Source organism: Hirundo rustica, chromosome 19, assembly GCF_015227805.2.
Source record: "Hirundo rustica isolate bHirRus1 chromosome 19, bHirRus1.pri.v3, whole genome shotgun sequence".
Classification (NCBI taxonomy): Eukaryota; Metazoa; Chordata; class Aves; order Passeriformes; family Hirundinidae; genus Hirundo; species Hirundo rustica.
Window position 1 is genome coordinate 1 of NC_053468.1, and position 13,214 is coordinate 13,214.

The window sequence follows — 13,214 nt, forward strand, 5'->3', positions numbered from 1 at the left end:
CAAAAATGCTGCTTCCTTAACCGTGGCAGACTGGGAGTGAGGGCTGCACAGAGGAAAAGAAGCTTACCGAATGCAAAATGCTAGTATATTAATGATCTGAAGACATTGCTCCTGCTGAGATTCATGTGGTCTAAGTGTAATGGTTGCTAGGATCACTTGCACTAGGGCTGTTTCTGCTACATAAATGGTACAATGTTTCACAGAGGAATACATCCAATGACTTATAAAGTCGTTGCATGGGCATTGGTTTGTAACTTTGTTACAACTCTACAAACAAATTTACTTCCTCTCTCCCATTTTTAAAATTCAGGTCAGGCAGAAGTCACCCGAGAACTGACCTGTTTTCAGATGTCAGAATCTTCTTCCCCTGAAGTCCATGCCCCTGCAGTCACCTTACAGATGCCCCACCTTCCTGTTACTGCAGTAACTAGGACATCTGAGAAGTTTTCAGGAGAGAATATCCGTCCAACAGGAACGACTAATACTAAGGCTTCTTGCCTGCTGGGACAGGGCAAGAGCGCAAATACGATGGGAGTAAAATCTTCCAACCAGACAGGTAAAAGAGAGAAAAGGAACTTGTTGAAGCTGCATCCCATTTTCTTTCTTCAACTGGTGCTATGAGTGTTGTCCTGTGACCTAGTGGTAATTACAAAACCTTGCTTCTATGGCTAAATATCCCATTGTGGGACACTCCAGTTTGGAATACTGTGGGTCCTAGCTGGAGCTTTCAGCTGTAATGCCACATCTGTGGACTGTGGACTATTTTTGTGCCTAATGTAGCTGAGTTTTTAGTGAAGCATATCTTACGGCACAGTTACTGAATTCAGTAAGTTACTGAATCTCTTAAACATGCCCAGCTCTTTTAATGAAATTTGTAGACATTTTTAATGCCTTGAGACTGAAGGCCCTGAGAGAAGTTAGGCAGGTATTTGGCTAGCAGGTTCCAATAGTCATCTGGAGGAAGGAATGACTGACAGCAGTCTGACACATGTACACACATCAGTGATTGCAGAATCTTAGTTACATTGAAACTGAGTTAGGGAAAAAAAAAAAAAATCACATTGAAGGCATTCATCCTTGGCTGTGATTCTTATACAAATTGGACTATATATATGGGTCAGAAATTATAGGATACCAGATGGGATTGCTAGCAAGAGAACGGGATTATTTGCAGATGATTCTTTCATTTTTTATCTTACTAAAGCTGAGAATGTGGCAAACATTTCCTTTGTCTTTTGTTGTGCTGATACAGTGAAGGACTGGAATTCAATTACAAGGAGAACAATGGATTCATCTGCCACTGGAGGTGAGTATTCCTATCTGCATGCCTTTATGCAACAAAAACTGAGAATGATTCCATGCTCTTTGGGGGATTCAGATTTGAGCATGTACTTTTGATTTGTAGGTACATGGTAATACTAATATTGCTAACAAGTCTGTATGTAGACTCATGGAATCATGAGCACTTGTTCTACTCCATCAGATTCTCAATCAGTTCAAAGTGAGGGGTACTTACTGTTATTTGCACAGTGATGTACTGTTAGGCAATCTCTGCAGTGGAAACCATAGATGCCAGAAAAGTGTGGCAGGCAGACAGCTTGAGAAGTGAAAATTTCAGCTGATCAAATGAAAACTGTGGCTGTACAGAAGGTAATGGCTGTTGGAAAGCGGTGTGCCCACCCATGTATATTGAAGCAAATTACTTTGAGCAAGATAGAAGTAAGGAGTTTCCTTACGAATATAAATACAGCAAAGGACAAAATGCTTTAAGGATTTCGGATTTCAGTTGAAATAGATGAGTTGAGCTCTCTCCAAAAGTACCTCTGATTGCTGTCACCAAGTTGTTACCTGTCTGCACGATGTACTGGCATTTCACAGTGGTCTCAAGTGTCAGTTTATTTAGCAAATTGAGTAGCCCTTTCAGAATAAGGATCATGCTCCTCCTCATCTGATGAAAACATTTGAGATTTGCATAGATATCTGGCAATTGTTAGTGGTCACAAATTGGTCACACCTGTATGCTGGCATCTACAAGTGTATTTTACACTTGTAGAAGTGTAGCTGATCTGGATCACTTCTATAAGGAGAGGGGAGAATTCTGCATTTTCAGAGAGTGACTTAGACAGTGATCACATTGGATTGCTTCTAAGATTCAAGTCCTTCCTATATAGAGGGAGCATTCAAGAAATTTGTTGTTGGTTTATGCAGCAGGTTTTGGCTTTAGAATGTTAAAACTGGGCAAGACGCTCCACTGTTTTGCAACTATAGAGCATAGCTGGAGTCCAGAGCTGAACCCTGAGAGGCAAAGCACAAAAGATAGAACTTCAAGAGTGGAGGGAGGAAGCTGTAAAGTTGGTTTTAAGCCACATTTGCAACTTCAAGTCTGTTCTACTTTACAAACAAAAATGTTTTCCTGGTAGAAGTTAGATAATTTCAATTATGTACTCAATTACATTAAGGCCCCAGGGCTTGTCAGCTAGAATGACTTCTACAAGCACCACTTATTCCTTTAAATGAAATGTCAGTGGCAGTGTGTCCTCCTCTGAGGTCTGCACAAGGGCCTGAAGTGATCTGACCTTCCAAGTGCTGTTTTATCAAAGACATCCTCTCAGAGTCCTTTCTGGTGTGCTTACACTATCCTCACTGGAAAATCCTTCCCCAGCTTGTTAGCTCATATGGACATTGGGGGCCTGCAGATTTGCAGTGTGGTGACTAAAAATCTATTCATGTCTATCCATCAGAAAAGCACATGAGGAAAGTTTCTGTGCTAATACACCTTTTCTGTTTTTATATAGAGAATGCTGCTTCTGTCACCAAGTCCGTCTCAACTGTGAGCTATGGGCTGCGTAGTGGAGGTGAAAGGTATGCGTTTTTCACTACATTTTGTTAGGCCATTGTTGTTAATATAGTCTCAAGGGACAGGTGTTCTGCTGACTTGGGAAGCAGGTGAGTCCCAGATGCTATATTTTAAGCATTGGATGTATAATTGTATATTAATCAACTTACCCTATAATCTGTTACATTAATGTACCTAGTTCATTTAATGTATGTTCTATGTCCATCAAGATGTAAATGGACATATTCCTCTTAACGACACTTCTACTTTTAGGGGATAACCAGTCAAGGACTACTGGAATAATCACGCTGTCTGTACTAAAACCATCCCTAGTGATGTACTGTATGTGGCAATTTCCATTAAATGCAGCAGTGTGTATATACGTACCCTGGATGTTCTCAGGTGAAATGTACCAGGTTATTTATTGGTTGTACTTCCCATGGGAAATCAGCAGCCTGCTGTATATATCATGCTATATGTCTAGTGTGAGGGCCATTCATTCCCCCTATACCTCCTGCACAACTTGCTCTTTTGTTCCTCTGATTCCTATATATCAGGGCCATATCCTCGCTAATCCTCACACCTTTCTTTTCAGAGACATCTAGTAGGCTGTCACACCTGTGATTGCAGCTTTGAATAGCCTTAGCACATTTGGCTCTTTTTTGTGAGGAGGCTTCTTTAGGCTGCCCTACGAGTGCACCGAAGAGCAAATGAGTCATTGATGCTATATTTTAAGCCCATTAAAGGCTGTGAGCTTTCCTCTGGGCTAAGTGAAACAGAGATGAGAAAAGACAAAATTTTGTAGAGCAGTTTCCAGTAGACCTAACTCTGTATTTCCACATTGTTTTAGTCTTAATTGGTGAGACTTTCAGTGCCTGATCGTGGTGGATTTTTTTTAAGAGGAGGAAGTTTTCAAGTCCTTTGAAAACTGTTTTAAAAACACTCATCTGTGTTGAAGTTAGTACTTGGGGCTTATTTTTGGAAACCAGTGTATGATTGCCATCAAATATCCTTAGTTTGGCTAGCCTAGAGTTTAATTTGCAGATAAATGCCTTGCTGAGGACTACTATACATCCTTTATTAACTCAGATTTGCAGTTGCTTAGTAGAGGATTACATGGTATCACAATTACTTCTGGCATATCCAGACATCCTCAGCATGCAAAATATCCATTAAAAAAAAAAAAAAAAAAAAAAAAAAAAAAAAAAGTGGGAGAGAAGAAGGTTTTAATCTTTTAAATTAGGCTTGTATCCACCTCAAAAACAATCCTAAATTAGGCATTACATTTCTTCCGAGGTAGTTCCAACATTCAGTATTTGAGTCACAATATGCTGAGCACCATAGAGACCTTGGTGTCATACCTGACCTCCATCAGTACCAGAAATTAATGCGTGACACTGATGTCGTTGTTCTTTGCCTGTTTCCCCATCTCTGTGATGGGGAATATTTCCAAATGCAATGTTTGGCGTCATTAATGCTGTGAAAATGCATATTATATGGCTCTACGCAAGATATTTACTATATGTATTATGTTGTATTGATTGTTAATGTTGTATTAATATTTTGATAGTATGGTAAATGTAGTTTTGTAGTTAAAATGTAGTTTTTATATACCAACAACCGGAAAACGTCAATCTTTCAGAGAAAAAAAAAAAACCTGCTACTTTATCAGAAGAGACCAACTTCTCCTGCCTTGCTCAGCCCTGAAGACGCCATAGAGATTAAAGGAAAGAAGTGACACTAACCAGAGACAATTCTTTGTTTGAATGGAATTTATGCATCATGTATGAAATGTATGAATATTCAACAGGCTATTGCTTTGAAGATATAATCCTTTGCTAACGGGGGTCCTTCTTCGGAGCTTTTTTGCTCGGGGAGGCACCCAGACGTCTGTAACTTTGTTTTTATTGTCTCATATTGTCCTAACCCTAATTGTTCAATTTTTTTACTCTAATTCTATTTTTATAACCATCTTATTTACTATTAAACTTTCAAATTTTTAAATACAAGTGATTGGCATTTTTCACAGTGCTGATGAAGCAGTGTAGGGCTCAAATGAACACAAACTACAATATAATCCTATATTTCTCAACCAAATTAACAGCTTGCAATCAGTAAAGCAATGCTGACAGAAGCTCAGAATTCTGTGCACTATAAGGAAAAATTTCACAAGTACTTCCCGAATTACTCTTCAAGTTTCATTTGAAAACTGCCACAGCCTCCAGGAACCCTGAAGCTGGAAATCAAAGGGATTTAGTTCTCCTGTATAGCCACAACTTTTTTTTTGGTCTTCTTTTTTTTTCTTGAAGGTTTTTAATTGTTGTTCTGCTCAGTGCTACAAGGGCTTGTGGCTTATCAAGCTGTGTCTTATTTGTAACAGTACCCTAGAGGCTTCAATACTTAAGTGCTCTTGTGTGTCAATAAGAATTTTACATTTGTTAAAATTGCTTGTGACTCATGCGGGTTCTCTTGAAATGGATATTTTGTAAGGTTTAGAGACAACAATTGAACCCTTATGCTGACTCTTGTCACTGCAAAGAGTTACTCTTTTGCTTAGCACATGCGTTTCATGTTCTGTTTCTCCAGTGCCATTGACAGTTACTGTGATGTGACCCCCAGCTCTCACTCACCTCCTCCTACCGTACGTGGCCAAGTTGAAAGGAGGCGAGAATTGGTACGGTCTCAGACGCTCCCACGGACTACAGGAACCCAGGCCAGGAAAGCACTTTTCGAGAAACTTGAACTTGATGATGGGAAGTATGTCACAATCCTTGTCTCCAGAACGGTTTGTTAATTGGAAACTAATTTGTCAGTAATTACCAGCAGAGTACAGCTGGGTGGGACAACTCTCCCAGTGTAGGATTTGGAGCTAAGGGACAATATGAGGTCACATAAAGTTTCACTGACTTTACAGACCGAGCCTTGGAAATTCACAGATTCCTCTGACTTTGGGGTTGTTCAGCTGAAGCAGCAGGTACCTTTTATCAGGAAAGAGTTCTGTGAAAACTGCCTTCTCCATCATTATAGGAGACTGCAAATATAGTGACTTTTTGTTGCCATTCACTGAGGATCAAAAGTATGGACGCTTCTTGATGGGAGTATGATTTAAATAAAAGGGGGCTTGGAATTCTGGCTTTATTTTAATAAAAATTAGTTTTTCTTGCAGGACCAACAAGTCGAGGTTTCAGCAACGTATTTGTCAAATATCGCCTGGACAGGGGCTGACCTGGGCAAAGTTACATAGATGTTCCTGGCAAGTAGGTTTAAGTTTTTCTAGAATTTAATTTAATCTGGTCTCTGTTAATTTTCCAGAGGAAAAGGAGAATCCAGAGCTAAACTGAAGAGGTCGCTGAGTTTTGGGGTTGCCAGCGCTAGCAGCATCAAGCAAATTCTGTTAGACTGGTGTCGCTCAAAAACCATAGGATACAAGGTGAAGATATGGTAGCACTTTCATCTCTCTCTCTTATTTTTTTTCCCCCCCACCGAATTTGCCAAATTCCATGCTCAAACGGTGAATGTAAAATACACTAGAAAATGGCTTAACTTCCTCAAGGTCATCAATTTTTGTGTGGGTAACGCAAACATGGTTTGCATAGGCAGCACTTCAAGACAGTCAGTGATTGCATGAATGAGATTCTTTATGCCTGTTAAAGCAATGCATTAATGTTTTTCTGAAAGCCTACCTTTTTCTGCTTACGGATATAAATATCAGTATATAATCAGATGTATTTTTTCTTAGTTGTGGGCTGTAAGTTTTGCACTCGCATTATACACGACAAGTTCTGCATACATGGAGACTGTGGCCATTTTGCTACATGTAGACCAAAGTACTCTGTTATTATTTGTCAAATGAGTTTGTAGTAAATGGTTGAGTTCGAATCACATGGTGAGGAAATTTTTATGAGGTAGCATCAGTGTAACTAAAAGAATACAGCAGTTGGGATTTTATTCATTTTACCTGGCCTTAACTGCAATTGTCAAAGAAATACAGATTTATTTCTTTTTCCCCAGGTTTATTTGTTTGTTTGTTTTGTGTGTGTGTGTGTTTTTCAACGTTACTAAATGTGCGTAATTATTGCTAAATTGTACATTATAGTATAAATAAGCAGAACTAATTAAATTTACAGGTAATTGCTAATCTGAAAAGCTGGGACTTGAATTTTATATGATGGGAAAGCAGCATGAGACAAGAGCACAAATTTGGGGTTTTTTTCACTGTGGCATTTGAAAGTAAACATAAGAATTTGTTTTAAGAATCAGGTTGTACAGTAGATATGATTTTTCCTCTATTTCTACTTATCTCTGTATAAACAGATATTGAATTGGGCAAAGCAAGCAAGCATAGTCTTTATCTAGTGTTATTCACAGCCTCAAAATGATCTGTTCTTCAGTTTTAAATCCTCCATAGGGTGATTATGGTTGTATATAAGCAGTGTCCTTAGTTTCCACAGATACTTAGCTAGTGCGTTGATGTTGATGAGATGTTCACACGATTTTCAGTGGGCTTTGGATCAGGGACCTTGACTATGTGTCTACTTTGCATCTGGGTATTTCAGGCAAAAAGCATTTATTGCTGAGTGTGCCATTTTTTTTCCCAGAATGTCAACAATGAAATAGATATACAAAATGGGAAGGAAAAAATAAAGCCTGTGCTCTTGCTAATGGAAAAAAAGGATAGAAAACTGCACTGAACAAAAGCAGCTGCTATTATTTGTCCCTCTGTGCTGCATTAACATGTGTATTTTTTTCATCATGACAGCACATTGATCTCCAGAACTTCTCCTCGAGCTGGAATGATGGGATGGCATTCTGCGCTCTTGTGCATTCCTTCTTTCCTGAAGCTTTTGATTATAGTAAGCTTGACCCAGCTAATCGCAAGCAGAACTTTGAGCTGGCCTTCACAACAGCTGAGTGAGTACATTAGCTCTTTGTGAAGTGCTTTCAATTCAAGCCTAATGCACCTGAACAGCAGTGAAGAGTTTAATTATTATTTTTGACTCTGTATTGATGCCTTGAGAGGCTACCTAGAACAGAGGCTAGACAGTGTTAAAGGAAAAAAGTAGGTATTTATTAAGAAGGCCTTCAAAGGATACACCTTGGGCAGTACGAGAGCCTGGCCAAGGCTACACCCAAGATGGATGACGGACTACACATTTTCACAGTTTTGCTAGTTTTGGTCCATTTACATATTTGGGTTAATCGTCCAATGTCAGCTTCAAGGTTATGAAGTCCCATTCTCCCTTTGCTCTCCTCAATTTGCTGTTGTTTATACTTCTTGGGCCTGAAGCTGCAATGGTGTGCTTGGTTCTTGGGCTGGAAAAGGATTGTTTTGTCTAACTAAACTGTGAGGAGAACTTGCTAACACTTTATATGAAGTTCAGAGTTATATGCTAATGCAGTACAGAATCTGGACAGTAGGAAAGTTAAAACTTACGGCATCAGTATTACATGTATCATGCCAAAAAAGATAATAAAGCTCTGCAGAGAGAATGCATAGAACATGCGGGAGACTTCATCTCTGACTGTACAATTTTTGCTTGAAAAAGAATGAAAGTTGAATTCAGTGTAAGTAGAGATCAAGGCTGAGAACTTCTCAGTGTTGCAACTGGGTAACTGCCTTTCTGAAAACAGGCAGAGCTAATATCCTCAGTCACATTATCCGGATTCTTTTTTTATGCTGAATAGCAGGCAATTAAACACTAACTTGTTTGTTAAAGTAATTATGAATGTGAACTCGCCAGTCAGAAACAGTAACTTTTTTGAGGTGGTATCAACACGATTCTTACAGTAAGACCTTTCCATGTGGTATGCTGCTCAATTTGGTACACTTTTTCCAAATGGCAACAAGTGATAAGAGTACATGGCTAATGCAGTACCTTAAAGAACTGGACTTGCCATTGGCCATTCAGAAAAAAACTTTCAAATTTCTTCACGTAATGTTGTTTCTCTTTATTACGGCCTCTAGCAAAGGAATTAATTTGGGAATTACAAGTATTTTTATAAGTACAGATATATGGATATATTAAAAAAAAATTGTTGCTTGCCCGTGAGTTGAAGGGGATTTTGTGATACTTTTAGGTGATTGATCTGTAGAAAACTATCTACAACTCTCAAAGGAAAAGCTGCAGTGTTCTTCTGCCTCAGTTTATGTAAACAATAAGTTTAAGGGAGAACAAAAGGCACCACGAACACAACACTAAGAAACATTAGGTGAGGGGTATCTACAGAAATTGCTGTTCGTAGCTACGATTGCCTTTATACTGATTTATTCAAGTGCCAGTAAAGGCTATTTTCTCAGTTATCGCTGATCACTCCAGTACTAGCTGTGCTGATAAAATTCATTCCTGCCTTTGTGATTTTTCATCTTAAGCCTCTGCAGATCTGTTCCTTTCTGCTGGTTCAGATCAGTTGCCTCTTGAAGATGGGGGTGGTGGAGAACAAACAATTCACAGCCACATGGGACTTCATCATCGCATCTCATCTCTTCCTGAGTTTTTACAATCTTTTGGAACTCCCTATATATTAACCAAAACCTGAGACATGGTCAGAGCAGTGTGAAATTGGGCTACATGCTACAAATATAAGGAATGTGAATGATAGTGAAAAAAGCACCACCCTTCCAGGGCTATGGATCAGGTCCAAGTATAAAGCAAGAGAGAGAAAGAACAGCATGGTCATAAAACTAACGATGTCCAGGCTGACCCTGCTCAATTCATAGTGAAATGAAATGCTGCCGATATACCTCAGGATTTCTTAAATGTTTCGATGTTGCTCAAATCAGAGCACCAAATGAGTCTTGAAAGCAGTTACGTAACTCTTCGATTTGCTGTACCTGTTTTATTGTTAATACAGGAAAATGGCTCACTGTGACCGTCTGATAGAAGTGGAAGATATGATGGTGATGGGTCACAAGCCAGATCCCATGTGCGTCTTCACCTATGTCCAGTCTCTGTACAGTCATCTACGACATTTTGAATAAAACCATTGATGCCCCTCCAGCTGGAAGGATCAAGTACAGCATGCTGATGGGAAGAGTGACATTTTACAAATGGAACACAGTATTATTTCTTGCTTTTTGCTGTCCCTTTGCTTCGATTCAGCTGGGTGGCTGGCTGGCTGACTGAAGTATTGCTGAGCAGTGCCCTGAAGTGTTGATCACAGCACTGTGCCAGTAATACAGAAATAGGTTTGGAAAAGACAAAAAGACATTGGCAAAGGCAAATACTGTCATTTTGGTGCTAGTAGTAGATCGGATTTTTACAATTTTTATGTTTAAAGATCACAGGAAGCAAATTTGTTTCTCCTGTCTCTCTAAGACTGAGGACAATATTATGCAGTGATTCTGCTATGAAGGTGTTCCGTCTTAAAATGCAGGTAAAACTCCAGAAGATAACACCTTCAGTTTCACTTCTCTGTAGAGCATAGTACAAAAGAACTAGCAAACTGGAAAGCAAAATTCTGTCTAGCAAATAATAACCTAGAGTACTCAACCACTAGGGCAATAATGCCTCTCCTTCAACCCTACGCCTCTACTCCAGCATACACACACATAGATCAAACAGGCGTTGTTTTGTTCTCCTAAAGCATAAAGAGAGTATAACCTCTGGTCTGATGAGTATGCTGACAGATTACTATGTTACATAATTTAACTGTAAGGCATTTATCTGTAAGGGTCAAATCTAGCGGTATTTGCTGAGAGGCTTGCTAAAGCCTCTACTGGCAGTCCTGGATAAATTTCTTGATGAGAATAGCAACAGGTGGGACTGTTCTTTGTCTGAGATTGTGCTCTTCCATGGTTTAGGATTGCAGGAAAGGTAGGAGCTAGCGAGGTACAAAGTCCTTTGAACAGTTGTATTAGAAACAAGCCTGTTATGTGCTTTTACCTGGATTCAGGGGGAGAGCAGCCTTTCAGTGTGGACAGGAGTGAACTCTTTACAACTTGTTCAGTACAGATGCCGATTCTGAGGTAGATGAACAATACACAAAAAAAAAAATCTGAAAGGTGTGGGCGTTTTGAAATAGTTTCAAAAGCTTTGCACTAGTTTCAGTTAAATTAACATTAAAACCACGGTACAGTTAGATTCTTCCTCATTTACTGGACTGAAAAAAAAAAAGCCTTCTATAATTATTTCTTCCCTAAGAACAGGGTTGTAGAAAGTAAAAGCCACAAGTCCTCTGCTCATGCTAGAGAATGGTTTTTAACCTGCCCTTGTGCTTTTTGTAGATATTTAGAAAGATTAATTTGGTTCTGTATTGATGCTCATTTATAATAAAATACATCAAGCGTTCTACAGATTTATTTCATCTTTTTAGAATGATGGGACAGATAACCAAACAAAATTAGTGAAAACAACACAGAGCTTTTACTTAAAAGATTTTTGTTCCAGTCATGATTCTGTGTGGTCTGAATTTCAGTTAAAAAAAGTAAAAAAGTTCAACTGCATTTGAAATATGACTTTAGTTCAGTCTAGTCAAGTTTACTTAAGAAACCATTATTGAAGCAACCGCTTTGTTAGCATACAGGTGCCATTGCCTTCAGTTTTTTACTTTGTCTTGAATGACTGTAATTCTGAGGAGTAAGTGTGTGCCTGTAGCTCTACCAAATGCACTGTAAGGATAAACACATTGTACTTATGTTCTGGAGGAGTTTGGATTAAGCACGATGAGAAATCTATCGAAAACTGGCACGCACAACACACCTATTTACATTCTTACAGTAGAATGCTTTTTATTGACTAGCGGAGCCAAGTTCCATCATAACTATCACAAGAGGGACAATACTGGCTTAATACAACGCATTCCTTTGCAGTCCAAGGTCATGGATGATTTTACTATACAAAACAAATGCTGAAGACACAGGTGAGTGCTTGGGCAATTTAGGTCTAATAGCATATAATTATATAAAGGAAGTTTTAGACTGTAAAATTATTGCCAATTCACCTGGGTGAATTTACATCCTTTCTGTATTTTAGCTTGTTTTTGCAGCTACCCACAAGGTATTTGTATGGGTTTTCTAAAGTGTTCCTGCTTCAGAGAAGTGACAGTAAAAATACCCTTACCAGCCACCTGTTTGCGGGGAAGTGGGAGACGATAAGCTGAGTTGGTCTATTGATGGTTTGTGTGTAAGGGTTACGGAGATAGTGCTATGACATACTTTTAGGAAAACTTACAGCTTTGTGCATTAAGATGTCTGTTCTACATGAATAATCTCAACTATTTGATTGTATGATTAAATTGAAATTAAAGTATATAATGTATGCCCCCAATTGATTTTTCAGTATTTTTATTAAAAACAAAAAACAAAAAAACCACCAAAACCAGAGCATGTGTGTATATATGATAGTGTGTTTAGCATGAATGATAAGAGAATAATCTATTAAGTTGGCATAATATATATTTTACACAAATGGACAGATTCTTAACTTTTCTAATGTTTCTGGATTATATATAATAGTATATCTATGGTTGTTTATTGATAACTGGATCCTACTTTTAAAAGCTAAATCAATTTGTTCTGTGCAATATTTTCAAGATAATGTCAGCAGAGACATTATCTACTTTTTAAGACTGTCCTTCCCACAGCAGGAAAGCCCTTCTCTTTTAAACTGTAATAACTGGATGAATGTCTTTCATCACTTCTCCCTTGGTGTGATATTTCCAATAAAGTGTTGAATCTAAACATATGCTCAAACCCATGCAAACTATTTTATATATATTTTAAATATGTGTAATTATGTATAAAGCTATCCCAAAGGTTCAACCTTGTACCATTAATTTGCCTGGCTTACAGAGGTGGTTTTAAGGTGTCCAAAACAGAAGATGGGATTGCATTGTATAAGATGCATTTAAAGGCATTTTCGGTTACGCTAAAATACATCTATGTCTACATAAAACCTCAGAGGAGTTAACACAGAACCACAGAATATTCTGAACTGGAAGGAACCCACAAAGATCATCATGTCCAGCTCTTAAGTGAATGGCCCAGATGGGGATGAAACTCACAACCTTGGTGCAGTTATAGCACCATGCTCGAACTTACTGACCTAATAGCTTGGGCTGGAAGGGATTGATCACTGTGGTGGTGATCTAGTCCAATTCCCCCTAGCAGTAAGCAGGGGTGTCCAACCCAAACCGTTCAATGATTCTATGATTTCAGCTGTCCAGATTGCCCAGAGCCAAGCCCAAAACTGACCTGGAATTTTTCCAGGGATGGGAACCACTCTGTGCCACCTGCACCAGTATTTTGCCACCCTCATTGTCAAAAAATGTCTTCCTTATATCTAGTCTAAATCAACCTTTTTAAACTGTTAACCCTTGTCCTGTCGCTACACGGCCTACTGAAAATTTGTCCCCATCTTTCTTAGAAGCCTCCTTTAAG

At 38.7% G+C, this 13,214-nt stretch overlaps 1 protein-coding gene across 1 annotated transcript; it reads left to right on the forward strand.

Moving 5' to 3' along the window:
- Nucleotides 1-306: 306 nt before the first annotated feature.
- On the forward strand, nucleotides 307-12,102 carry LOC120761282 (smoothelin-like protein 2; the record flags this gene model as incomplete). Its single annotated transcript, XM_040082376.1, has 7 exons — nucleotides 307-556; nucleotides 1,253-1,306; nucleotides 2,796-2,862; nucleotides 5,423-5,593; nucleotides 6,149-6,266; nucleotides 7,596-7,747; nucleotides 9,689-12,102. Coding segments are annotated over 7 exons (939 nt in total), but the record flags the coding sequence as incomplete, so codon positions are not given.
- Between the last annotated feature and the right edge of the window lie 1,112 nt (nucleotides 12,103-13,214).